This window comes from Carcharodon carcharias, chromosome 31, assembly GCF_017639515.1.
Source record: "Carcharodon carcharias isolate sCarCar2 chromosome 31, sCarCar2.pri, whole genome shotgun sequence".
Classification (NCBI taxonomy): domain Eukaryota; kingdom Metazoa; phylum Chordata; class Chondrichthyes; order Lamniformes; family Lamnidae; genus Carcharodon; species Carcharodon carcharias.
In genome coordinates, this window is record NC_054497.1 from 4,351,795 (window position 1) to 4,377,754 (window position 25,960).

The 25,960-nt window shown below is 47.1% G+C and overlaps 1 protein-coding gene across 1 annotated transcript; it reads left to right on the forward strand.

Moving 5' to 3' along the window:
* The first annotated feature begins 126 nt into the window (after positions 1–126).
* Positions 127–25,557, forward strand: LOC121271721. Its single transcript, XM_041177908.1, has 3 exons — positions 127–288; positions 20,343–21,654; positions 24,182–25,557. Exons 2-3 carry the CDS (start codon positions 21,240–21,242, stop codon positions 25,102–25,104), a joined length of 1,338 nt encoding a protein of 445 aa, XP_041033842.1. The 5' UTR covers positions 127–288; positions 20,343–21,239; the 3' UTR covers positions 25,105–25,557.
* The last annotated feature ends 403 nt before the right edge of the window (positions 25,558–25,960 follow it).

Below are 25,960 nucleotides of genomic sequence, written 5' to 3' on the forward strand. Positions count from 1 at the left end.
TTCCTCTATTACAATGGGGATGACAAGAACCAGCCTGAACCTTATGGGTTGGGTAATATCGATGTCCATCAAGCGTTGATCTTTTGCCCCTCCCACCTTCTCTCGGCTTGTTAGCTACTGCAGCAAACGTCAAGTAGAGAAAAGTTCTGGTGCAGTGAAACGAGGGAATTTTGTAAGGGGAAAATAGGGTTGGAGACCACCAAGGAGGCAGAAGACAACGACTGCCCATCAGCCAGAGACACATTAACCTCTTGCAAAAGTTTGCCGCAGTTAAAGCAACTCTTTGGGGTAAGAGATTTCTCATTTCAATAAAAAATTCTTTTGTGACAATAGTTAGCCCCAGTGCCAAGGAAAGGATTCTGACAGCCGCTTCTGGAGCGTGAAACTGGAACAAAACAGTGGATTTTTTTTTCAAAAATGCCTGAAATATGAAAAGAGTTGCAAACGGTTTAAAGTTGGTTTAGAAGTTTTTTTTTTAAATTAAAACAGGAAAGAGTTGCAATGTTGCAGTCAGAAATCGAGCTGCTTGAACAGATCGCTATAGTTAGATAGAGTCATGATAAAAAATGTACTATTCCCCCCCCCCCCCCCCCCCCCCCCCCCCCACCAGTCTATAACATGCTGATGTGTAAAAAAAATCTGTTTTCAAATCCCTGGAGTGAAAATGAGAAGCTGCAATTTTAATCTCAACCCTGGCATTTTAGATCCACTCCATATTGTCGATGGGAGCAAATTCCTGAAGCCAGGAAATCCAGTCTGAAACCCTCATCAGAGCGAATACTGCAGATTAAACCGACCTGTTCAAACATCTCGATTACTTGCTGCAGCTTTTCAACCCTTCCTGGTTTTTTTTTATAAAAGTTTTGTTTTAAAGGAACAAAAAGTTCCAAACAAAAGCTTTAAATGATTTGTGTTTGTATTTGTGAGCCTTCAGAAGGATGGATCAAATGTTGCGATTCCGAAATGAATGAATGCTTTGAACAAGCTCTCAATTTTCTCACGTTACTATTTGAGGAGGAAAAATAAACCCTCCCTCCCTAACGATAATAACTAAGCCCCCTCCCGAAAGAACCATTGTTGATGCGGATTGTCTTTATAAAATGGTTTAACAGGTCCCGGCCGCAGTGTAATGCTCAGTGACAAACTTTCCATTATTATTTAACTTTATTTGAATTGCTTTGTGAAGCGAGGCGCGTAGAACGAGAATAGTCAGCTCTTCCAATAGTCTGTTTTTGAACTTTGGCTACATTGTCATTTGAAAAATATTAAATCTCCTTTGTTCAAAGTCTTTAAGGGACTGATGAGTACAGTTACTTTAATCTTCAGGTCACAACCCCTGGTGTATTATCACTATTAACCCTCTACACTTAGATTTGAGCCCTTTAGTCACCTCAATTACTTCTTCACAAGATGTGAGTGTCAACAGTGGCTCAGTTGGTAGCACTTTTGCCTTTTCTGCTGACAGTTGTGGGTTCTAGCCCTGTTCCAGAGGCTTGAATGAATTTAGATGGACAGAATCTCCAGGGGAGTGCTGCACTGTAACAAAAACAGAAGATGTTGGAAAAACTCAGGGGGTCTGGCAGCATCTATGGAGAGGGAAACAGGGTTAATGTTACAAGTCCATATGAATCATCTTGAAGGAGAGAATCTTCTTGAAGGGGAGTCACACGGACTGGAAACGTTAACTCTGTTTCTCTCTCCACAGAAGCTGCCAGACCCCCTGAGTTTTTTTCCCCCAGCGTTTTTCGTTTTTATTTCAAATTTCCAGCATCCGCGGTATCTTGCTTTTATCTGAGCGCTGCACTGTCAAAGGTATCTTATTTCAGATGAGGTGCAAAACCGAGACCCCTGCCTGCCCTCTCAGGTGCATTTAAAAGACCCTGTGGCGCTGTCTCGAAGCAGAGTTCTTTCTCTTGTCCTGGCCAGGCCAATGTGTATCCCTCGATCAGCATCATTAAAATTAGCATTATCAAGTTGCTGTGTGGGGGATCTTGCTGTGCGTAAATTGGCTACTGTGTTTCCAACAGTACAACAGTGACTATTCTTCACTGACTATAAAGTGGGTTGGAATGTCCTGTGAATGTGAAGAGTGCTATGTAAATGTAAATTGTTCCTCCACAATATAAATCCTTAAAAGTTTAATGTTGGGGGGAATTACATTAATTTGTTTGGCACAGGCTGTTGGTGCAAATGACACTGTTTAATCAGCTTTTTAAAATTTGTTGACGGGATGTGAACATTGCTGGCTAGGCATTTATTGCCAATCCCTCATTGCGCATGAGAAGGTGGTGGTGAGCTGTCTTCTTGAACTGCTGCAGTCCCTGTGGTGTAGGTACACCTACTGTGCTGTTAGGGAGGGAGTTCCAGGATTTTGACCCAGCGACAGTGAAGGAACGGCCGATATATTTCCAAGTCAGGATGGTGAGTGGCTTGGAGGGGAACTTCCAGGTGGTGGTTTTCCCATGTGTCTGCCGCCATTGTCCTTCTAGGTGGTGGAGATCACGGGTTTGGAAGGCACTGTGGAAGGAGTCTTGCTGATTGCTGCAGTGCATCTTTCAGATGGGCTGCCACTGTGCGTTGCTGGTGGGGGGAGTGAATTTTAAAGTGGTGGATAGGGTGCCAAACAAACAGACTGCTTTGTCCAGGATGGTGTTGAGCTTCTTGAGTGTTGTTAGAGCTGCACTCATCCAGGCAAGTGGAAAGTATTCCATCACACTCCTGACTTGTGCCTTGTAGGTGGTGGACAGACTTTGGAGAGTCAGGAGGTGAGTTGCTCACTGCAAGATTCCTGCTCTTATCGCCACAGTATTTATATGGCTGGTCCAGTTCAGTTTCTGGTCAATGGTTATCCCCAGGATGTTGATAGTGGGGGATTCGGCAATGTTAATGCCATTAAATGTCAAGGATGATGGTTTAGATTCTCTCTTGTTAGAGTTGGTCATTGCTTGCACTTGTGTATTGTGAATGCAACTTGCCACTTATCAGCCCAAGCCTGAATGTAGTCTAAGTCTTGCTGCATATGGAAACGGGCTACTTCGGTATCTGAGGAGCCACAAATGGTGCTGAACATTGTGCAATCATCAGCGAACATCCCTACTTCTGACCTTACGATGGAAGGAAGGTCATTGATGAAGCAGCTGAAGAAGTTTGGGCCTAGGACACTACCCTGAGGAACACTTGAAGCAATGTCTTGGGACTGAGATGATTGACTTCCAACAACCACAACCATCTTACTTTGTGCTAGTTATGACACCAACCGGTGGAGAGTTTTCCCCCTGATTCCTATTGACTCCAGTTTTGCTAGGGCTCCTTGATGCCACACTCGGTCAAATGCTGTCTTGATGTCAAAGGCAGTCACTCTCACCTCACCTCTTGAGTCCTGCTCTTTTGTCCGTGTTTGGATGAAGGCTGTAATGAGGTCAAGAGCTGAGTGACCTTGGCGGAACCCAAATTGAGTGTCAGTGAGCAGGTCATTACTGAGTAAGTGCTGCTTGATAATACTGTCGACGACCTCTTCCATCACTTTGCTGATGGTGGAGAGTAGACTGATGGGGCGGTAATTGTCTGGGTTGGACTTGTCCTGCTTTTTGTGCACATTGCTGAGCAGATGCCAGTATTGTAGCTGACATGCTTGGATCTTGCTTGTCCTTGAATGTATGGTGAGAGTTAACCATTGTGGAGCCATTACTGTAGATTTATAATGTAGCAATCAGCAGTTAATTCAAAGTAAAAGGCTCTATCCCATGGTTAATTGTATATAAGTGTCATGTACAGTGCAACCTTCTTAGATTACTAGCTTGGTCCCAGACAGAAAATTGGCCTTTAAGAGCCTGACTGTGAGGAATCAGGTCAGTATGGAAACATGAATCTAAAAGGGACTGCCATTCAGTGTATTATATGCAAGTGAGACTCAATGTCTGTGCTGTGTTAGGTAGAGGAGGATTAGTTTGCTATATTACAACTTTGACCTCCTGGCAATAAAGTCTAGAGTAAGTCCTAGTCTCGACTTGTATTTGCACAATTCCTTCCCTTAGCTGTGTGTAACTGATCTTTGGTCAGAAACTACGGCTGGGGGGCTGTGGGCAGGTGGGCTCTTCCTATACTGTTCTATTGTGCCTCCTGGTGGATCAACAGTGGAACAGCATAGGTGACACCTGCTGGTTTAAACCCAGTCCATCCTCTGGAGTAAGGTGCGAATGCAAGCATGTTAACAAAGACACAGGAAGGGGCAAAATTGTAGGAAAAAGTAGTGTTTCAAATTCCCAATGACAATTTTACTGGCATTTTCCTTTGACTTTATATTATAATGAAATATTATACTGCCAATTGAAAATTTTAAAACTTGACATTCACAGATTGTTGTTAGGCAAGAGCATTAAGGGTTGCAAAACCGAGGCAGCTAAATGGAGTTAAACACAGATCTACCACTATCTAATTGAATGGTGGAACAGGCTAGCAGGGCTGAATGGCCCCCTCCTGTTCCTAAGTCTCTCTCCTCTGTTCTCGCTCCTTAAAACCTGCCTCTACAACCACACTTCTAGTCATCAATATCTCCTGGTCTGATAATGCTCCTGTGAAGTACCGTTGGATCATTTTATTATAGAGGCCACTAATCAGGGGGCATAGATTTAAAGTAATTGGTAGAAGTATTAGAGGGGAGTTGAGTAATTTGTTCATTTATAGATCGGTAGAGGCCTGGAACTCACAGTCTGAAAGGTAGTAGAGGCAGAAACCCTTATCACATTGCCAACAACACCTGGATATACACTTCAGGTGCCATAAGCTTCAGGGTTATGAACCAAGAGCTGGAGGACAGAATTGAGCTGGATTGGTTTATCAGCTGGTATGGACATGATGGGCCGAATAGCCGCCTTCTGTACTTATGTATGTTTATATGTTCAAGGTGCTATATAAATGCAAGTTGTTGTTCCTATTATCCATTCTACAGAACAGCAATAATATTTTTCAACAACCAATACTATCTTTAAAGTCTTGTATGTGACATGCACTGTCCATATTACCATTAATTCCAGCATCACAACTTTCTGTCCACATTTCTCACGTAAAAGTTCACTGGTAACATTTACAATTGAGAAACTGCCATGTCAACATTTTCCTGTCGCGTTGCAATGACAGATTGCCTGTCACTAGGCGGCGCTGTTCTACCCCATTCATCTGTTACCACATCTGTGAATTCCACACATTCTCCAGCCACTCACCAGGGTGTGGATATCTCTTGTGCTGGATCTGACTCCACAATAAACGAGTATTTGTCACAGCCCCGAGTGACGACTCCCATCTGAGCTGCCGAGCAGAAGTAAAACCTGCATTGTTTGGCTCACGTTCCTCACAACCCGCTTCCTGTCTCTTACAAATGACTCCCTGGGCCCCACGGCACTTCTCAAAGTATCACACAACACAGGAGAAGGTTATTCAGCCCATCTTGCCGGTGCAGGCTCTTTGGAAGCGCCAATCCAATTGATCCCCTGTTCCTCCTCCATAACTTTGGAAGTATAAATCCCTTTTGAAAGTTACTATTGAACCTGTTTGTATCATCCTCTTGGGCAGTGCGTTCCAAAACATGACAAATTCCTGTGTAAAAAACTTTCTCCTCATCTCCCCTCTGGGCTCTTTTACCAGTTACCTAAAAAGTCTCCTCTGGTTGTCAAACCTCTTGTCAATGGGAACCATTTTCTCCTTATTTATCCTATCAAAGCCCCTCACAATTTTAAACGCCTCCATTGAAGCCACCTTTAATCTCCTCTGCTCCAAGTAGAACAACCTCAGTTTCTCTACATAACAGAAGTCCATCAACCCTGGTATCATTCTGGTAAATCTCCTCTGTACCCACTCAAAAGCCTTGACATCCTTCCTAAAGTGTGGTGCCAAAATTGTGCACAGTGCTCTAGTTGAGGCCTAAAAAAATGCTTTGTCAAGGTTTAGCATGACTCTGTTGCAGGCGTCCATTAATAAAGTGAAGAATCTGATGTGCTTTTTCTTAACTTGTCCTGGCGCCTTTAAGTAATAGTTATGCGAGTCTCCAGGTCTCTTTGTTACAAGCCTCTTTAAAATTGTACCATTTAGTTTTTCCTCCCAAAGTGCCTGACATTTACAGTTAATACTAATGTGTGTGTGCTTTGGAAGCAGCTCCTTATTTCTTTATGAGTTATTCACTCGTCTGCCATTAAAAACAGCCTGTTCCAGAGCATCAGCCGCATAAAATTTAAACATAGCTAATCAGTGAGTAAGGGTCATAAGCCTAAGAACGTATTGGGCTGCTTGGCAGGACTTGCAGGGTTGGAGAGCAGCAAATGGCTGCCAGCCCACAGTTCGCCCATCTTGACCCACAATGTGTCACATTCATATTGAGTTTATTACTGCATAGCAATATATAGCCTCCAGTTGGTCCTGGATCATGACCAGTCTGTCATTTGGACTGCCCAACCTCCTCTTTCCTTTACCTTGCATCTGTTGGAGAATTGGAGAATTATACAGCACAGAAGGAGGCCATTCGGCCCATCAAGCCTGTGCGGACTCTTTTGGAGACCAGTCCAGTTTGTCGCACTCACCCTGAGCTTTCCCCATATCCCTGCAATTTTGTTTTTCTCTCCTCCAGGTACTTACCTAACTCCCTTTTGAAGGCTACAGTCAAATCTGTCTCCAGCGCCCTATCAGGCAGTGCGTATTCCAAATCCTAACAACTTGTTGCCTGAGAAAGTTTTACCCCACGCCGTCTTTGGCTCTTTTGCCAATCACCTCAAACCAGAGATGCCCCCTGGTTATCGACTCTTCAGCCACTGGGTGCAGTTTTTCTTTACTTCGTCTGTCTAAATCACGGTTTTAAAGACTCCTTTCAAATCTCCTCTCGGCTTTCACTGCTCTGAAGAGAACAACCCCAGCTCCAGTCCTTCTGAATAACTGTAACCCCTCATCCTTGGCCACATTCTAGTAAATAGGTAGTAAACCATTTACGGTAATTTGGAGGAGCATTATCAAACAAAGTTCAACACCGAACCACACAAGGAAACACTGGTTGAATAGCCTTTATCCAAAACCCTTGGGGCCAATTGCGTTTCAGATAATTCCGGTTTTTGGATACCGCTTACAGGCTTAGGTCTGCTTACAATGGCCGAAGTCTAGGTTAGCTGTAGTCTAAAGTAAATAAAATGGCAAGAAAAGTAAGATGTACCACTGGGTAATAAACACAGGGTACCTGTAATAAGTTCCCACTCGTGGCGCCATCTATGCTTCTGTTTGTGGGCAAGGGTTCGCAAGGTAAACAGCGCAAACAAACAACTAGACTTCCTGTGCTAAAGGTCAGGGTGCGGTCGGTGAGGTTCACTGCGGCTCGGGCCATAGTCGGCTTGGGTCACAGGCTTCCCGTGCTAAAGGTCGCTGAGGTTCAAACAAGTGTGGCTCTTGGACACGTTTTCGTTTTCAGATTTACGGATAAGGCATACTCGACCCGTATTAGGGCAGGTGACCCCAAAGCTTGGTCAAAAGGGTAGCATTTTATCATGCGTCTTAAAGGAGGAGAGAGAGGCAGAGAGATTTAGAGAGGGAATTCCAAAGCATGGGGCCTAGCCAGCTGAAAGCGGAGCTACGGGTGGTGGAGAGGTTAAAACTGGGGGATGCACAAGAGACCAGAATCGGAAGAGTGCAGAGATCTCAACGGTTGTAGGGATTGGAGGAGGTTACAAAGATAGGGAGGGGCAGGGCCATAGAGGGATTTGAAAATAAGAATGAGCATTTGCCAGACCACAGAGTATATGGTTGGGAGGAGGTGGGGGCCGATGGGGGACATGGGGAACCTCTGACTGCACATGCTTAGGAGTGAAAGAGACGTATATAGGTCCATGAACTTGCAATTGACTTTTAGTCCACAGAGTGTTGGCAGGTCCCACGAAATGGCAATATCCCTGATGCAGCCAGTTTTATAAGTTTTATAGCTCACGCACTCTCACACTGAGCTAAATGCTAACATTGCTGTAATTTTACCCCTGTGTTCAGCATTGTAAGACATTTCTCTAAATTACAGGCCTGATGTAAGTAACAGCGAAAATCTAACCCTTGGCAAACATGCAGTCCGGGCCTCTTTTTATTATTCGTCCATGGGGTGTGGGCATCGCTGGCTTGACTAGCATTTATTGCCCATCCCTAATTGCCCTTGCTCAGAGGGCATTTAAGACTGTGGGGTCTGGAGCCAGGACCCATTCACCTATATTGCCCCTGTGCTCACTGACCTACATTGGCTCCCGTCAAGCCACGCCTTGATTTTAAAATTCCCATCCTTGTTTTCGAATTCCTCCCTAACCACGCCTCTCCCAATATTTCTAATCTCGTCTAGCCCCACAACCATCGGAAATATCTGCGCTCCTCTAATTTTGGCCTCTTGAGCGCCTCAGATTTTGACTGCTCCACCATTAGTGGTCAAGCCTTCAGCTATTGGGGTCCTAATGTCCGGAATTTCCTCCCCAGACCTCTCCACCCCTCTTATCAATGGAAATTGAAGTGACAAAGAAGAGCTCTTCCTCTAAGCTAAGGGCATGAAGACCAGGAGACACAGACTTAAGGTTTTGGACAAGAGATGTACGAGGAGATGTAAGGAAGAACATTTTTAGGCAGTGAGTGGTAATGAGCTAGAACCTGCTGTTTACAAGGGTGGTGAAAGCGAAGAAGATCAATAATTTTAAAAGGCAATTGGATGGACACTTGAGGGAAAGAGCAAGAGGATGAGACGACTTGGATTGCTCTACAGAGAGCTGGCATGGACTTAATGGACCGAGTGGCCTCCTACTGTGCCTTCATGTCGGTGAAACCAAGTGGCCTATAAATTGGATGGCCAATCTGATCCTGTTGTTTGCCATCAGGAGATTTGGGTTAAAATTACTCTCCGGACCCTCCCCACTCTCCCCATCCCCACCAGGGCTGAACAAAGCTCTAAACGTAAACTCTCAGCCAGTGAGAAAAACGAAGCATAACTTCTAAAACTAACAATTGTAAACACTCCACGTCCACTCATTGTACCTTCCAGTTCCTCCTCCATCATTTCTCTATCTATTTCTATTCATACTATTCAGGGGTGAGGCAGCAGTGTAATGGTTATGTCACTATTAGCAATCTTGAGGCCCAGGCAAATGTTCTGGCGACATGGGCTCAGATCCCACCTGAGTTTAAATATAATTAATAAATCTGGACTTAAAAGCCAGTCTTGGTATTGGCTGATTGTTGTAAAAGCCCATCTGGTTCACAAATGTCCTTTAGGGAAGGAAATCTGCTGCCCTTACCTGGTCTGGCCTACATGTGACTCCAGACCCACAGCAACGCGGTCAACTCATAACTGCCCTCTGAAATGGCCGAGCAAGGCACTCAGTTGCATTAGGGATGGGCAATAAATGCTGGTCTAGCCAGCGATGTGAAAGAATAAAAAAAAAATCTTCATTTCTCACTTTCTTCCTATCAATTAGGGGAGGTGGTGGCTTAGTGGCATTGTCACTGGACTGGTAATCCAGACACCCAGGGTAATGCTGGAGGAACTTGGGTTCGAATCCCACCACAGCAGATGGTGGAATTTGAATTCAATAAAAATCTGGAATTAAAAGTCTAATGATGACCATGAAACCGTTGCCCCAATTGTCACAAAAACCCACCTGGCTCACTAATGTCCTTTAGGGAAGGAAATCTGCTGTCCTTACCTGGTCTGGCCTCCATGTGACTCCAGACCCATAGTAATGTGGTTGACTCTTAAAAATTCCCTCTGAACAAGGTCAATTAGGGATGGGCAATAAATGCTGGCCCAGCCAGTGATGCCCACACCCTGTGAATGAATAAAAAAAAAACTCCCCCATTCTGTGTTTCTCTTAAATGTTATGCGGTAAAATCTTGCATAAAACCTTCTGCTGACGGCTGTTTAAGAAATGAAGAGGCGAATTGCGAAACCAGTTGAAATTAGTGACTGTTTTAAAGCAAACATTAGTGCGACTGCATGGGGGTGAGATTTGAGAGACCTGGTACTGAATGGAAGTTCATATCCATCATGGGTCAAAGGTCGCCTGCCAGATTGCATGACCTCATTCCTTAAACCCTCCAGGCATGCACATTCCGACTGCCTGTTATGCTCCCCCCCACCCCTCTGCCCCCAGCTCCATATAAAAAAAAAATCCAATTTGAGAACATGTTCTCATCTGGAAAGGTTTATCTTGTCTGAGGTATTGCGTGAGACAGTAAAACTGAGTCGGAATTCCGGACAAGGCTGCAACACACCAGAGTTCATTCTCATGATCTCATCAACCACCAGAGTTTGGCTAAGCCGACGATTAATTTTTGTGGCTTCAGCAAGTTCGCCCTGGCCCTTGGTTCATTTCACCCCCTATAACTAGGGTTGCCAACAGCCTCACTCCCCCTCCAACCCAGGATTGGCTTGGAGTCTCCAGGAATTGAAAATCCAACTCCGGGACACTGCTGGGTGCCACCCTGGAGAAAAAGATTGCTTTTTTTTTTGTCATTTTCTTCGAACGTTTCTCTTTACTAGATATTAAAAATATTGCAAATAGGGAAAAAAATGGTTCTTTGGCTGACAGTCAAGCATCAACCATTTGGGTGATGAGTCGTTTTGCTTTCCAGTTGGCGTGGGAAGGCAGTGCGTCACAAGGATGGATGTGTTGGCCGACTAATGGCTTCAGTGTGAGGGACAGTCATGTGATGAAACCTCCAGGAATACATTTAATCAACCCTACCCAGACCCAGACCCCAAACCGTCTCTACCCCAGAAGGATTGGACACCCTGCCCCATGGCTCTTGTGCTTCCTTGCCTTTTAGTAGTTCCTTTTCTTACAGCTGTCAACGGACAGATTAACGTCTCAGTCAGGGCCTAGTGTTAACCTGTCAAGGGCACCTCGTCAGGTATCAGGGCTTAAGGCAACCGGTTCTACTACAATTGGATGACTATTTTAATAAAATGAAAGAAAGACTTGCATTTATATAACAGCTTTCATGACCACCAGACATCTCAAAACGCTTTGCAGCCAATGAGGTACTGAAACGTAGTCACTATTGTAACGTAGGAAACACGGCAGCCAATTTGTGCACAGCAAGCTCCCACAGACAGTAATGTGATAATGACCAGCTAATTGGATTTTGTGATGTTGATTGAGGGGTAAATACTGACCAGGACACCAGAGGATAACTGCCCTGCTCTTCTGCATGATAGTATCAGCGGATCTTTTGCATCCACCTCCGCAAGCCGAAGGAGCTTCTGTTTAATGCCATATCCGAAGGTGGCACCCCCAACGATGCAGCACTCCCTCAGTACTGCACTAGAGCATCAGCCTTGTTATTTTGTGCTAAACCCTGGGGTGGGACTTGAACCTAGGACTTTGTGACTCAGAAGTAACAGTGCTGCCAACTGAATCACCACCGACACTCAAAAAGCAGTTGAATTGGAGTCATATTGTTAGCATTGTGGTTTTAATAATGTTTATTGGAGGGTATATGATTTTTTTATTCTATGACCAGTTGAAAGATTTTGATGGAGTGGATAAAGAGAGATTGTTTCCAGTTGTAGGGAAGAGATTAACTAGAGGCCATCAATATAAGATAGTCATCAAGAAATCCTTTCTTTATTAGTTCCTAAGATGTGAGCACCGCTGCCTAGGCCAGTATTTATTGCCAATCCCTAATTGCCCTTGAGAAGGTGGTGGTGAGCTGCCTTCTTGAACCACTGCAGTCCATGTGGTGTAGGTACACCCACAGTGCTGTTAGGGAGGGAGTTCCAGGATTTTGACCCAGTGACATTGAAGGAACGGCGATATATTTCCAAGTCAGGATGGTGAGTGGTTTGGAGGGGAACTTGCAGGTGGTGGTGTTCCCATGTGTCTGCTGCCCTTGTCCTTCTAGGTGGTATAGATTTAGAACACGTTGTCGAAGATGGAGGGAGTGAATGTTTATGGTGGGCAGACCAGCCATCTTCTTGAACCGCTGCAGTCTGTGTGGTGTAGGTACACCCACAGTGCTGTTAGGGAGGGGGTTCCAGGACTTTGACCCAGTAAAGGAACGCCGATATATTTCCAAGTCAACATGGTGACTTGGAAGGGTGTTCTCATGCATCTGTTGCCTTTATCCTTCTAGGCGATAGAGGTTGCGGGTTTGTAAAGTGCTGTTGAAGGAGCCTTGGTGAGTTACTGCAGTGCAGATGGTACCCACTGCTGCTGCTGTGCGCTGGTGTTGGAGGGACTGAGTGTTGAAGGTGGTGGGTGGGGTGCCAATCAAGTGGGCTACTTTGTCCTGGATGGTGTCGAATTTCTTGAGTGCTGTGGGAGCTGCACTCATCCAGATAAGTGGAGAGTATTCCATCACACTCCTGACTTATGCTGATCAGGAATTCAGAAGAAACTTATTTTACCCAGAGAGTGGTGAGGATGTGGATGTTTTTAAGGGGAGGCTAGCTAATCTTCTGAGAGAGAAGGGAGCACGGGGTGACACTGATAGATTTAGTTGGGGCATCAGTGGAGCATGAACACTAGCATGGACTGGTTGGGCTGAATGGCCTGTTTCTGTGCCGCATATGAACCGTTTGGAAAGAAAAATCACAGTAAAAATATAGCTTTTGCCCATCCCAACCTGGTTTCTAAATGGAGAGAAGGACATGCATTTATATATCATCCAAAGCATCCCATGATACAGCCCGGTAGTTAGAGGAAAGAGATATTAAGCCAAGAGGAAGGGTTTAGGAAGGGTAATTAAAGATGTGGGAGAGAAGTTGATTTTCAAAGGAGAAGAGAGACGGTCAGGGGTCTTGGGAGAGTGCTCAATCCTCAAAGCCCAGGACGGCAAAAATCCCTGCAATCATTGGTGGGATGGTGGGAGGCACATCGGGTTACCAACTCTCCAGCATTGATCTGGAGTCTCCAGGAATTGGATATGGATTTGCCAGACACCGCTGTGAGCAAAAGCAGGAGCAAAATCATTGGCACGTTAAAAAGAATTGTGCGTTTTTCATTTTCTTGGCACAATTAGTTTCAGAAAAGATTTTGGAGATGGGAAACGAAAGATCGTTTGACTGGGCGTGGGGGCGGTTGTAGGTGGGAGGTCATGTGAGGAATCCTCCAGGGGTAACCATCCATTCGGAGTTGGCAACTCTACCACACTGGATAGGCCGAAGGGCACAGGGTGGGAGGGTAAAGGCTGCAGGTGGTTGTAAATGGTGGGTGATGGACATGTTGTTGCAAGTCTGGCACTGGTAGGAATAACCTGACTGGAAGAAGATTACCATACACAAAGCTGTTAATTGTTGTGGAATGTTTTCCCACAGCACATTGGTGCCAACATGCATCTTGAGGCTGGCAACAACGTCGGAGTGTATACTGGTAACAGAAGCGTGTATTCGCAACTCATCTACTCTTTACTATGGTATAGGTGGTTTGATACAAGGTGTGTTATAGCAGATAGCTACAGTAGCTCGGAGAAGCAGTCCTAACTGACTTCATAAATGCCACGCTGAGCATTTTACTACTTTCAGTAGGACGCCAGGGTTGGATTAAAGTCTTCAACTCAATGTCATCTCTCTGGTAGTTAAGAATATAACTGTGTTTCGTTTATTTAAAACAAGATAATGATTATGGTCTGCTTTTCCAATGATGCAGCAAGGATATTGAGGGCAGGCGGAGGAGTATGACACAGATGAATGAAGAGGACTGTGATATAGGATGATAAATTACATTGCTTTGTTAACAGCATAGCGCCTGATACTATATAGCCCTCTACGCACAGTAATGGCCTAGAATCAGCTGTGGCTCCCTTGATAGCACTCTCACCTCTGAGTCACAAAGTCCTGGGTTTAAGTCCCCCTCTAGAGCTTGGGCACAAAAAGGGAGTCCCCCCCCCCCACCCCCCCTGCAAAACTGAGGGAGTGCTGCACTGTCAGAGGTGCTGCCTCTTGCACGAGATATTAAACAGAGGCTCCTTCTGCCTGTTCAAAGGGGTGTGAAAGGTTCCTCGGTTCTACTTCAAAAAGCAGGGGAGCTCCTCCGAGTGTCCTGGCCCTGAATCGACATCACACGCAAACAGGTTATCTGGTCTTTAGCATATTGCTCTTTGTGGGAGCTTGCTGTGGGCAAATTGGCTGCTTCGTTTCCTACTTTACAACAGTATTTATTTCAGAAAGAGCTTCTTTGGCTGTAAAGTGCTTTAGGGCATCCGATGGTCATGAAAAGCGTTATATAAATGCAAGGTTTTCTTGTCTTTGATGCTCAACACCAGCTGTGGCTCATTCATGGGGCATCACTGGCTAGGCCAGCATTTATTGCCCATCCTTAATTGCCCTTGTTCAGAAGCTGGGTCATTAAGTATATTCAAGGCTGAGACAGACAGATTTTTAATCAGTCAGGGAATCAAGGACTATGGGGAAAAGAAGGTCAACCACACTGCCTGTGGATCTGGTGTCGCATGTAAACTAGACCAGGTAAGAGTGGCAGATTTCCTCCCCTAAAGGACAATAGTGAACCAGATGGGTTTTTTATGACAGTCAGCAACGGTTTCGTGGCTACCATTAGACTTTTAAATTCCAGGTGTTTATTGAATTCAAATTTCACCGTCTGTCACGGTGGGGTTCAAGCCCTGATCGCTTGGAACCCCTGGTCCCCTGGAGCCCTGGGTCTCTGGATTCTTAGTCCAGTGACAATATCACTATGCCACCACCTCATGATTCAGAGGTTCCCGGGATCACAGTTCCTGCTGTGGAGCCTTGAGCCCGAAACCTAGAGTTTCTTCAGACCAGCTTAAGCTTTCCCTTGCACAAGTTTGAACCTGCCCCTGTAGCTTAGCACAAGGGTGTGCCTGTATGGGTAGGATGGGGGTTAGGGAACGTTTGCCCCATCAACCACCTCCTTCTTTCAGTAAATTCAGTTTAAAAGCAGTTATCCTTGGTTTCACCGCTCCTTTTGTTGCTTTGTTTGACAACAGCTTGCATTGATATAGCACCTACTCCATCTGAGCGTTATCAAACAATTGGCCAAGCCACATTAGGCCTGTGGCCAAATGCTTGGTCAGAGGTGGGATTTAATGAGTGTCTCAGAGGAGGAGAGAAAAATCATGAGGGAGGAAATTCAGAGCCTATAGGGACTTGGCAACTGAAGGCAGGGCCACCATTTGTGGCGTGATTAAAATCAGGCTCAAGCAGTGAGATCAGCTCAACTGTTAGCTCCACCGAAGTCTAAACCATTGATCTATCTTTTAACACAGGAATGTTTATCAGTTCTCACTCGTTGCAAGGCTTAGGAATTCTTTCGGTCCACTACTCAGTGTCATCGATCCTGTCAACCAACTGAACGAGAAAGTGTGCTTAATGGGCAGGGTTGGGATGAGGCCTTGACCAGAATTCGCGTTCCAATTAATATGTCAGCCTCTCGTTCCTCTTTCTTTGACCTACCCGGTGTGTTTCAAGTCTTTGGAGACACAGCCTTCCTCTGTATGTTATCGGCTCTGAAAATATTTTCCTAATAAGCAATAGGGAAAAATTCAACGCTCAACATGTTTAAGATATAATGATTATCCTTTGCTTATAGACAAATGCCAGAGAGGACTGAACTAAAACACAGGAAGTGCTGGAAAAACTCAGCAGGTCAGGCAACATCTGTGGAGAGAGAAACAGAATTAACCTTTCAAATCCAATATGACTTCTTCGGAACTGAGAGGCAGGAATGTGATGGGGTTTCTGCTGTTGAAATGGAGGGGGGGAGAGGGGCAGGTGGAGCAAAAGGGGAAGGTCAGGGATAGGTTAAAGTGCGAGGAGAGATTAAGTGACAAAGATGTCATGCAACAAAAGTCAAAGAGAGTGGTAATGGAGAGTGTAATCAAGGAACAAAGCATTGGTCCAGAGTAGGTGTTAATAGCAGAATAAAGGTCAGTGCTGTCTGAGAACAAAACATGAGAACAAGATGCAGACTGGCACTTGGGGAAAAGAATACAAAATGGTGAATAGAGTTTTTATCTCTGATCTCCAGCATCTGCAATATTTTGCTTTCATTATGCACAGAGAACTGATCTTTTACACCCAATCTATTCTCTAAAGAGGAATTGAGTACTTAGCATCTTATCACAACCTCAGAATGTCCCAAAGTGCTTCATAGCCAATTAATTATTTCTGGAGGATAGTTGCTGTTAAGTAGGTGGAGATAGCAGCCAATTTGCACACAGTAAGGCCCCAGAAACGCCAGAAGATTTGATTGACTGGTGATTTTAATTTTGGTGGTGTTGATTGAGTCAGGAACATTGGCCTGAGTGCCAGAACTTCCTGCTCTTCAAATAGAGTCAGCTGATCTTGTACGTTCATTTGAACAAGCAGTACAGGCCTCAGTTTAATGTCGCATCCTAAATACTTCACAAGGCAATACTCCCTCAGCACTTCCATGTCTTTTTTGACGCAGATGAGGCTAATGTATTTTTTCATTCTTTGATGGGACGTGGGCTTCACTGGCAAGGCCAGTATTTGTTGCCCATCCCACATTGCCATTGAGCTGAGTGGTTTGCTAGCTTCTGAGGGCAGTTGAGAGTCAACCATGTTGTTGTGGGTTAGGAGTCACATGTAGTTCAGATTGGGTAAGGGTGGTTGATTGCCTCCCCTTAAGGTGGATCATTGGTGAATTAGATGGATTTTGGCGACAAACAATGATAGTTGTCATGGTCACCATTGTTGAGACTAGCTTATAATTCCAGATTTATTAATTGAAATTAAATTTCACCAGTTGCCATGGTGGGATTTGAACCCCAGGTCCCCAGACCATTAATCTGAGCCTCTGGATTACTGATCCAGTGATATTGCCACTATGCCACCATCTCCTCCTAAACAGTAATTTTGCCAGGTCCCCAGGTGTCAATCATTGGCAATTGGCTGTTGTCCATGATGGACCATAGGCACCTCTCTCCATTAGAGAGAGACAATTGGTTATATCGCTTAGGGCACCACTCCACATCAAAGGTGGGAGCAAGGCAAGGAGGCCCACCTCCATGAACTACCACAGCTGGTACAGGGATTGAACAAGTGCCCTTGGCATCATTCTGCACCATACTGTAATCATCCAGCCAACTGAGCTAACCCCATAAACCATTGCAGCAAAATATTGCCATAGCAACCATGGGGCCTGCATAAGTTGCCACTGAGTGCCCTGACCAGTGAATCAACAGCACTGAAAGTGGCCTTTCGGCCCAACTAGTCCATGCTGGAGTTTCTGCTCCACACGAGCCTCCTCCCACCATATTCCATCAAACCCTAGCAGCCTATTCCTCCCCCACCACCACAAGTTCTTTCCCCTCAAATGTATCTGTGCTGTTCTCTTCAAGCACTCCACATGTTAGCAAGTTCCACTTGTAATTAAGCTGTAGCGATGTCGGAAACCCTCATGTCAAACACTCAGGAAAGCAAATAATGCAGTTAAGGAATGATTTCTTTTTTCCGTTAATGGAGCAGACCCATTTTAAAACGACTAAGGGATTTCACGGATTGCAAGCTAGATGCTCCTATGTGCTAAGAGCACACTAAAAGGCTGGTATTAAAAAAGGCTTAAAATTCCAGCGATGTCCGATGGGCAGAAATTCTGCCTGACTCTGTTAAATAATGTACTGACCGACATGTTAATTATGAAAAGTGATCCGCTCCATCGCAGACGGTGGGGGAAATATGAGTCAGTCACAGATTTTTTAAGCAAGGCTGGTAATTCCCTTTGAGCAGTTTAGAGGCAGGAGCTTACTGTAAAACAGAATCTCCATTTAACCTGAGACTTGGCTCTTGGAGTCTGATACGTGATATTTTAATCAGGGAGGTCTTGGGAAGTATCCCCAACCTTAATGGTTTAGGGCTTTCAAAGCAAGACGTTCCCTGAGAGACCCATCACCAGCGCCAAATGCAAAATACTTCTATGGGGCTGGGAATTTGTGGGAATGTTCCAAACCCCTGGCTGTTTTGTTAAGAGATTCTGACGCAGAATTTAACAGAGCAGGAACAGAACATTCAGCTGCTTGGCATATGCCAGTTTTTACACTCCACGTAAACCACCCCCTCACCCCCAACCCTATTTCATCTCGACCTATCCTTCTATTCCTTTCTTCCTCGTGTACTTATCCGCCCACCTCTTCAACGCATCCATGCTAGTCGAGGTGTCTGTTGGCGGAGGGGTTGGGGGCACAGTTTCAGGATAAGGGGGCCGATCATTTAGGACGGAGATGAGGGGAAATTACTTCACTCAAAGGGTTGTGAATCTTAGGAGCTCTCTACCCCAGGGGGTTGTGGCTGCTCCATCGCTGAATATGTTTGAGGCCGGGATAGACGGATTTTTGGTCTCTCAGGGAATTAAGGGATATGGGGAAGGGGCGGGAAAGTGGAGTTGAAGCCCAAGATCAGCCATGATCGTATTGAATGGCGGAGCAAGTTCGACAGGCCGTGTGGTCTAATGGCGGAGCAGGTTCGACAGGCCGTGTGGTCTATTCCTGCTAAGATAAAAGCAAAATACTGCGGACGCTGGAAATCTAGAACAAAAACAAAAATACCTGGAAAAACTCAGCAGGTCTGACAGCCTCTGCGGAGAGGGACACAGTTGACGTTTCGAGTCCATATGACCCTTCATTAGAGTTCTGATGAAGAGTCATGCGGACTCGAAGCGTTAACTGTATCCCTCTCCGCACACTGTCAGACCTGCTGAGATTTTCCAGGTATTTTTGTTTTTGGCTTATTCCTGCTCCTATTTCTTATGATCTCGTTTGACTCAGTCGCTCCATGTTAGAAATGTCCTCCATTCCGTGTGTGAGGAAACTACTCCTGAAATCCTTATGGGATTTATTTATGACTGGACTCTTCCCCACAAGTAGAAAACGTTCCTCTATGAATCTTACTATCTACCATCATTTTAAAGACATGTGCGAGGCCGTCAGTCTGTCACAGAGCAGGCAGCTCACTCATTGGTGACGGTGTGTTACAGTTCACTCGGGGAGTCCGAGTTGCCGTGACAACACGCACTTTTACATGCATGTTGCGGCCTGAAGCTATGGGTGGTGATGGTAGAGGCCCCAACGTTCTTTCCGCTACATGGCTGACCAGGAGTCTCTCCCGCTCTTACTGCCTGCCGCTAGTGTGTGTTGGAAGGGCCGATAATCAACCTGTTGGGCCACGTCACAAATGCACCTTTCATGGCCATCAAGAACCCGGAGCTTCAGGGGGGCAGAGACACTCCCCAGTGCGCCACAGGGTCTCCTCCCATTTTCTGGCAGCCTCCCCCAATTCCCCCCCCCCCCCCCCAACACCCACCCACCCTCGGCAGCCATTGTCTGCCGGTGGGGCTGGCCGGTGAAAGTCAGCTGCCTGTGGGATAATGGGGAGGTGTCTCGGGCAAGCCCCAATCCAAACATCACCAGGTGCCCACCTCATCTGCCCTCTCAGGTGGGCATTTAAGATCCCATAGCACTATTTCAATGAGGGTGGTGGGGGGGGGGGTGTGTGTGGATGGGGGGGAGGGGGGGAGGAGGGGGGATGTTGGGGGGGGGGGGCGGTGTGTGTGGATAGTGGGGGATTGGGGTGTGGTGGGGGGAGGTGGGGGAGTTGGTTCTCCCTGGTTTCCTGCCCAAATCTTCATCCCTCAGTCAGCATCGCTAAGGCAGGTAAATTACCTGATTGCTGTTTGTGGGAGCTTGCTGTGCGCCAATTGTGCATTTCATAAGCGTGTAATAAATAGGAGCCATAGACCATATGGCCCCTTGAGCATGTTCCACCCCAGGGGCCATGTGGTCTACAGCTCCTATTCCTTACATTTGCAACAGTGATTACACGTTACAAACACTTCATTGGGTGTCAAATGCTTTGGGACATCCTGCGGCTGTGAAAGGTGCTATACAAATGCAAAAGTTCTGACACTTAAGGGGCAGGGTGGGGAAACCCCTTCACAGGCTCAGACATAGAGTTATTCATGTCCTTCAGTTTACAACTGGGCATTCTAACTTTTAAGACAAGAAAGAAGTTTGCTTTGAATATTGTTGAAAGGAGAGATGTGTTGCTGAAGCTTTTCGTCTCGCGCTCATCGGGACAAATGCAAGAATGCCAAATTTCAAACGACCAGGACGATTTAAACCACAGGAGAAATGGCTGCCGATTGGTTGCCAAGTCGACTGTGATTGGCCGATCCACTGTGATGGGCCAAGGCGTTGCCGTGGAGAAAGCTATAGGCTTTCACGTCACTTCTCGCAAGTGTAAATGTTTGCTTTGAGAAGACTCGTTACGTAATGCACCAGAGATGTTGGTGTTTGATTTTCTACTTCTTTGCTGCTTTCGATAGTGACTCCATTGTTTTCTGTTTCGTTTCCAGACGAGGCTGTTCGAAGCCTAAACCCGGAGTTGTCCAGAGACTTGGCTCTTTGATTGGTTTTTGCATCCAGTGAGGGAGGGGACCTTTGGAGCACAGGGCGCTTAAATCGACTGCACCTCCGAGCTCACCTCCGCCTATACTCCGCGAGACCCCGACACCCGAGGAGTGAAATGTGACCCTTCGCAGTCCCTGCCCACGTTCTGGCCCAGGAAGTTGGGTCCTGCTGTGCAGCCCTCGCTGGTGAACTGACTTCTGAAAAGCCCAAAGACGAACGCTTCTTTTAAGTTGACGGGGACGGTCAGCCCAGAGAGGCCGTTACTTCGCACCTTGGCCCAACAGCCCACAAAGCCGCACCGTTCTGCTGTTGGGGGGGGGTGCTAAGCTAAGGAGCGTTGCCACTGAAATACCGGACCCAGCCCCCACATTGAACACAGACCCAGCCCCACGTTTAACACCAGAAGATAGGAGAGAGCAAAGAAAGATCTTTCTGTCTGATTTCCCCGGACAATCGCGGGCCTTTTGTACTGAAAGAAAAACGCTTTAAAAAGAAAATGTCATCTTTCAAACTGATTATCTGCATAGTCTCTGCTCGCAGAATATCAGCCTTCAAGTCCTGAATAGTTTGAAATTAGTTCCCTTTTTTTTTAAAATAAAAACTCGGCGCTACAAATGATTTGAGTATTTTTTTTATTTTTCCACCAAAAATACTTTGAGGAAATTGGTTAATACCCAGTTTAAGTTGCCAATCCTGCACTAGGTTCCTGTACTAAGGTTGAAGCTGTGCTGATGTATCTGGCTTTATACAAGACTGTGTGTTGTGCAACAAACTCTTGTCAGTCTTCTACCCCTGCACAGTTACTCTGTAGATAAAGTTTAGGGTCTACAGAGGGACGAAAAATGAGTTTAGGAAAGTTGCCTGTCCTCAAGAACCTGGTCTCCAGCAAGCGTAGGTTCAAGTCCGAGCTGACCCCCGACATGATCAGCTCCCCGCTGGGGGACTTCCGCCACACCATGCACGTGGGCCGGGGTGGAGATGTCTTTGGCGACACCTCCTTTCTCAGTGACCACGGCGGGGAGAAGGCGCGTGAGAAAACCAAGTCCAACCCGCTCGTCCGGGCGCTGAGAAACGTCAGGAAGTCGCCCATGAGGAGCCGCAACAATAGCCGGGAGATGTCGCCCCCACCGACTGTGTCTCCCATTATTAAGAATGCCGTCTCTTTGCCACATCTGTTGGAGACAAAGAATGGGTCGGTGGAATGGCTCAATTTCAAAAGTGTGATGTCAAGTCCAGGTGTGATGGATGGATCATACGGTAAATTCAATTTAAAAATGTATTATTCCTCAGTTTTCTTCCATTGTCTCTCTTCCTCCTTCTCTCCCCCTGCCCAGGCCCTCTCCTTTACCCCCTCTCTTCCTCTCTTCTCATCCTTCACCCATTCTCTCCTTTTCCCCCTCGTCTAGCCCTCTCCCTTTGGCCCCCTCATCCCAACCCCCTCCTCTACTTTCTCTCCCTTCCCTGTCTTCTTCCCTTGCCGCACCCTCTTCCCACTTCCCTCTCCCTCTTACCTCCTACCCCCCCCTCTCCCTTCTACATTTCTTTCGTCTGCCTCCTTACCTCACTCTCCTCCCTCACTCTCCTCTCCCTCTCTCTCTCTCTCTCTCCCCCCTCCCATCCATTACCCACCACCCCCACCGTCTTTGCCCCTTTTTGGCTTAGTTGCACTCTTACCTCTAGCTACCTAACGGTTGGCGGGCAGGTGAAAAGGCCAAGCGGCCTCCATGCCTCAGGGAGATTGAGGCGCTCTTTCGTCCGCGTGTGCGAACAAGCGCTGGACCCAGCTCTCTCTCTCTCTGCCCCCCCAGCCCACACGGGTAGCGCTGAGTGTTGCCGCTCGCGATCCACGCTGGGCGTGCCTTAATTGGCCCTCCTGCGTGAAATCGCGGTGCGGAACCGATCGCAGTCGTCTCCGCGACTGTCCCCTCCCCCTTCCGCCGAGCCTGCCCGACCACTGAGAAACCCTGGCCCTGGAGACCTATCTACCCAGTTAGGTGGATGTTAATGAACCCGTGGCAGAGTTGGGAATTCCAAAAATATTCTGGACCGTCCAACTCAAAAAAAAAACAGATGAACTGGTGATTTCTCTTCTAGCTGTTTCTGGGATCTTGCTGTGTGCAAAATGGCAGCTATGTTTGCCTCATTACCAAGTGTTCCCCCCACCTGAAAATAGCACCTTGTATGTGAGGTGGTTTAATATTTGTGAAATATGATACGGTAGATCGTGAATCCATGTCCTTTCCTTTCCCTTTATCAGTTTCATCCATATTCGTCTTCTGCGCTCTTCCACCTTCTATCTCTCCCTTTATTCCTCTGCCCGGACACATCATCTTCCATCCAAATGGGTTGAGAAGCCACTTGGTGAATCAAACTGGCCGTTTCCATGGGTCATATACAACATGATAGGAAACAACCAGTTAATCTCAAGGGGAATGTCCTCCCCAGTCTCCTTAGGAACACAGGGACACGAGTGGGCCATTCAGCCCATCGAACTTGCCCTGCAATTCAAACAGATCATGGCTGATTACCCATCTTGATGCCATTTTTTCCCCCACTATCTTCATATCCCTTGATATCATTAGTCTGCAGAAAGCTATCAATTTCTGACTTGAACGTGCTCAATGAGTGAGCGTCAGCAGGCCCTCTAGGGTAGAGACTTCCAAAGATTCACCGCTCTCCGAATGCAGAGATTCCCTAACTCAGCCCTATATGGCCTGCCTCTTATTCCCAGACCTGTGCCCCTCGTTCTGGACTCAGCCACATCTACCTTGTCACACCCTGTTGTAAGAATTTTGTAAGTTTGAATGAGATCACCTCTCATTCTTCAAAACTCTAGAGAATATAAAGGTGAAATACAGCAGTGAAGAAGGCCATTTGTCTCATTGTATCTGTGCCAGCCCTTTGAGAGTAGCCAACTAGCCCCACTCCCTCCTTATTTCCCTTGACCCAATAAATCTTTTCCACTTCAATTTTTGATCCAATTCCCTTGTGAAAGTTACTAATGAACTTGCTTCCACTGCCTTTTCAGCTAGCGTATTCCAGACCCTGTCTACATGAAAAAAGTCTCCTTGTATAGCCCCTGGTTCACCTTAACTCTGGACCATCTGGTTCTGGGTAAAGATGTTTCTCCTGAATCCCCTATTGGTGTTATTGGTGACTAACCTATATTTACGGTGCCTAGCTTTTCAGACTGGGAGGTCTTGTGGCACAGCAGGATAGCATCCCTCCTTCTGGGTCAGATGCTCGGGGTTCAAGGCCCACTTGAGGGCCTTGATGGGCAGGGAAGGTGCATTCATATGTGACCAAGCAAGTTGATTATCAGCCTGTAAATCTGTCCAATGCAACTGATGGTAGGCAGTAAGAGTGGGAGAGTTCCCTGGTCAGCCACACCACTGAATGCAGTGTCCAACCACAGCAGTACTTTGCCAAGTATAATCATGGCCCAATCCAATGGAAGTCCATGGTCACCAACGCCCCCTTAGGGCCTAGTACCAGGAGGACTTTTGGACTTCTCACGCAAGTGGAAACAATTTCTCCTCATCTGTCCTATCAAATCTCAAAACACCTCTACAGGGTCACCCCTCTCCCTTCTCTTTTCCATAGAACAGAGCCCCAGTCTGCTCGCAGGCAGGTGTAACCTCTCAGTGGTTGTCAAAGTGGACCGGGAGGAACATGTGCCCTTTAAGGGAGGCCAGCTGGATTAACTAACCGTCCCTTTAAGTTTGAAAATATATTTAAGGTCTGGAGAAGTTTCCCTTACTACACTCTGCTTGTTCTTGCTCAGGGTTGGAGTCAGGATTCTGCACCCTTCCGAGATGGTCCAGATTGGATAAACCAAAGGAGAACTCGACGGTAGCGGACTCAGAGAAACCAGCAGACAATTTGGACATCACGGATTTTGAGCTTCCCCACACGGACTCCTTACTCTCCTTCAGCCTGGATTTGGGGCCCTCTCTGATGGCTGAGGTGTTGGGGGTCATGACGAAGGAGGCCCCTGAGAGCCAGGGCAAGGCCATGCCTCCCGTGAAATTTAGTCTGGAGGGTTCTTGCGGCCAGGGGGATTTAAAGGGACTTCAGCAAAACGGCGACTCTTACCCAAAGGGTCATCAGGAGCCTGTGGGCGAGGTTAACCAGCCGGGGGTTTTGAGGGAGCCTTCACCCTTCACCCAGAAGGGCGAGATGTTCTTGCACCCCAACGATGTGGCTGGTCTGAGGGGGACGCAGGACTTTACGGCAGAGAGACATGTTCTGCGGCATTATGGTGTGTCCATAAGCTACCCGGATTCAACTGATCCTGGCACCAAGAGAGGCGGCGTTCGCGAGTATCGGACCAGCCCCCAGCAGCTCTTCACCCACAGGGAGGCAGTTGGCGGTCAAGAGGGCAGTCCGCCAATGGGCAGCGCTGCCCATCGCCTTCTCGGCCGCCAGTTTGTTGCCAGCCTCGCACAGGAGCCGGGCCAGCACGTGGGGGCCCCGGCCTCTGAGAAGGTGGGGAGCAGGTCCCCGGGGAGCTGGAGAGGACAGTCGCCGTCGTCAGGGCAACGTGACCCAGCGGACGGTGAGGAGACCAGCCTCCAGCTGAGAGGTGAGGGACACAGGGAGGACTACAGGGAGAGGCGCCTGTCCCCAGCACAGGAAATGGCCTTCAGCCCACTGAAGACTGAGGCCTTTGCCTTTGCCGACGAAGATGATGAAATCCGGGTTTGATTGCCCAGCTCTAATAATAGAGACATCGTTATCCGCTAATTATTATTAATGGACCCTCCTCTTAAAGGGACACAGACATGTTTTCTCATTGTCTTTATACATAATACCATGGGACACTTTAAGATCCATTCCCCAATTGCAAGGTGCCTCAGTGGGTGAGGGCAACACTCGACAGAATAGCAAGATTCCTGGACCGTGCTGAGTTAGTTGGCCGCAGTGTTAAAGGTTGGTCTCAATGTCTTGGGGCTAGGGAAGGTAGGTGGGGAGGAAGAGCCAGAACTTGCTGTGGGCGGCTCTCTGCTGAATGATGCTCCTGCATTGATGTTGACGGGGGAGAAGTCAGGGCCAATGCCCCATCACCTGGTTGAATATCCTGCCCACATTCAGAGCCCAGACTCGTGGGGACTCTCTGCCACATTGTCAGCTGGCGTAGTGTGGCACATCCAGTCTCCTGAGCAGGGAGGGTTGGGCGGGGGGGGAGTTGCGAAAGTGAAATTAGACTCATTGGCGTTGACCCATTGGCCTAAAAGAAAGGTGGGGGGGGTGGGGGGTGGGGTCCTTGTGTAAGTCCCTTCCCTGGGAGCATTCTGTGCAGCGGACGTGTGACCATCATTCAATTCCAAACAGCATTTCCGGCACCTTCTGCTCAGGCAGTGCCCGCGTCACCCCGGGTTGGACAATACGACAGCTGGGCATGTCAAGGCTGCCCCACACCCGTGATGGTTGGAACTTCATGGCTGGGCACTTCCTCGCCCACAACCCCACAACCCCACAACCCACACCCAGGAACGTCCAGACAGAGAAACACTCAGGGCCAAAACAGAGGCATGTGTAACTAATCGTCAGGAAGTCGGAG

What these genes read in the sequence shown, in the direction of transcription:
- LOC121271721 (XM_041177908.1), top strand. Translation starts at nt 21,240, where the DNA reads ATGAGTTTAGGAAAGTTGCCTGTCCTCAAGAACCTGGTCTCCAGCAAG. An exon ending in TGTGATGGATGGATCATACG is followed by an intron (nt 21,655 to 24,181) that starts GTAAATTCAATT and finishes GTTCTTGCTCAG; the next exon opens with GGTTGGAGTCAGGATTCTGC.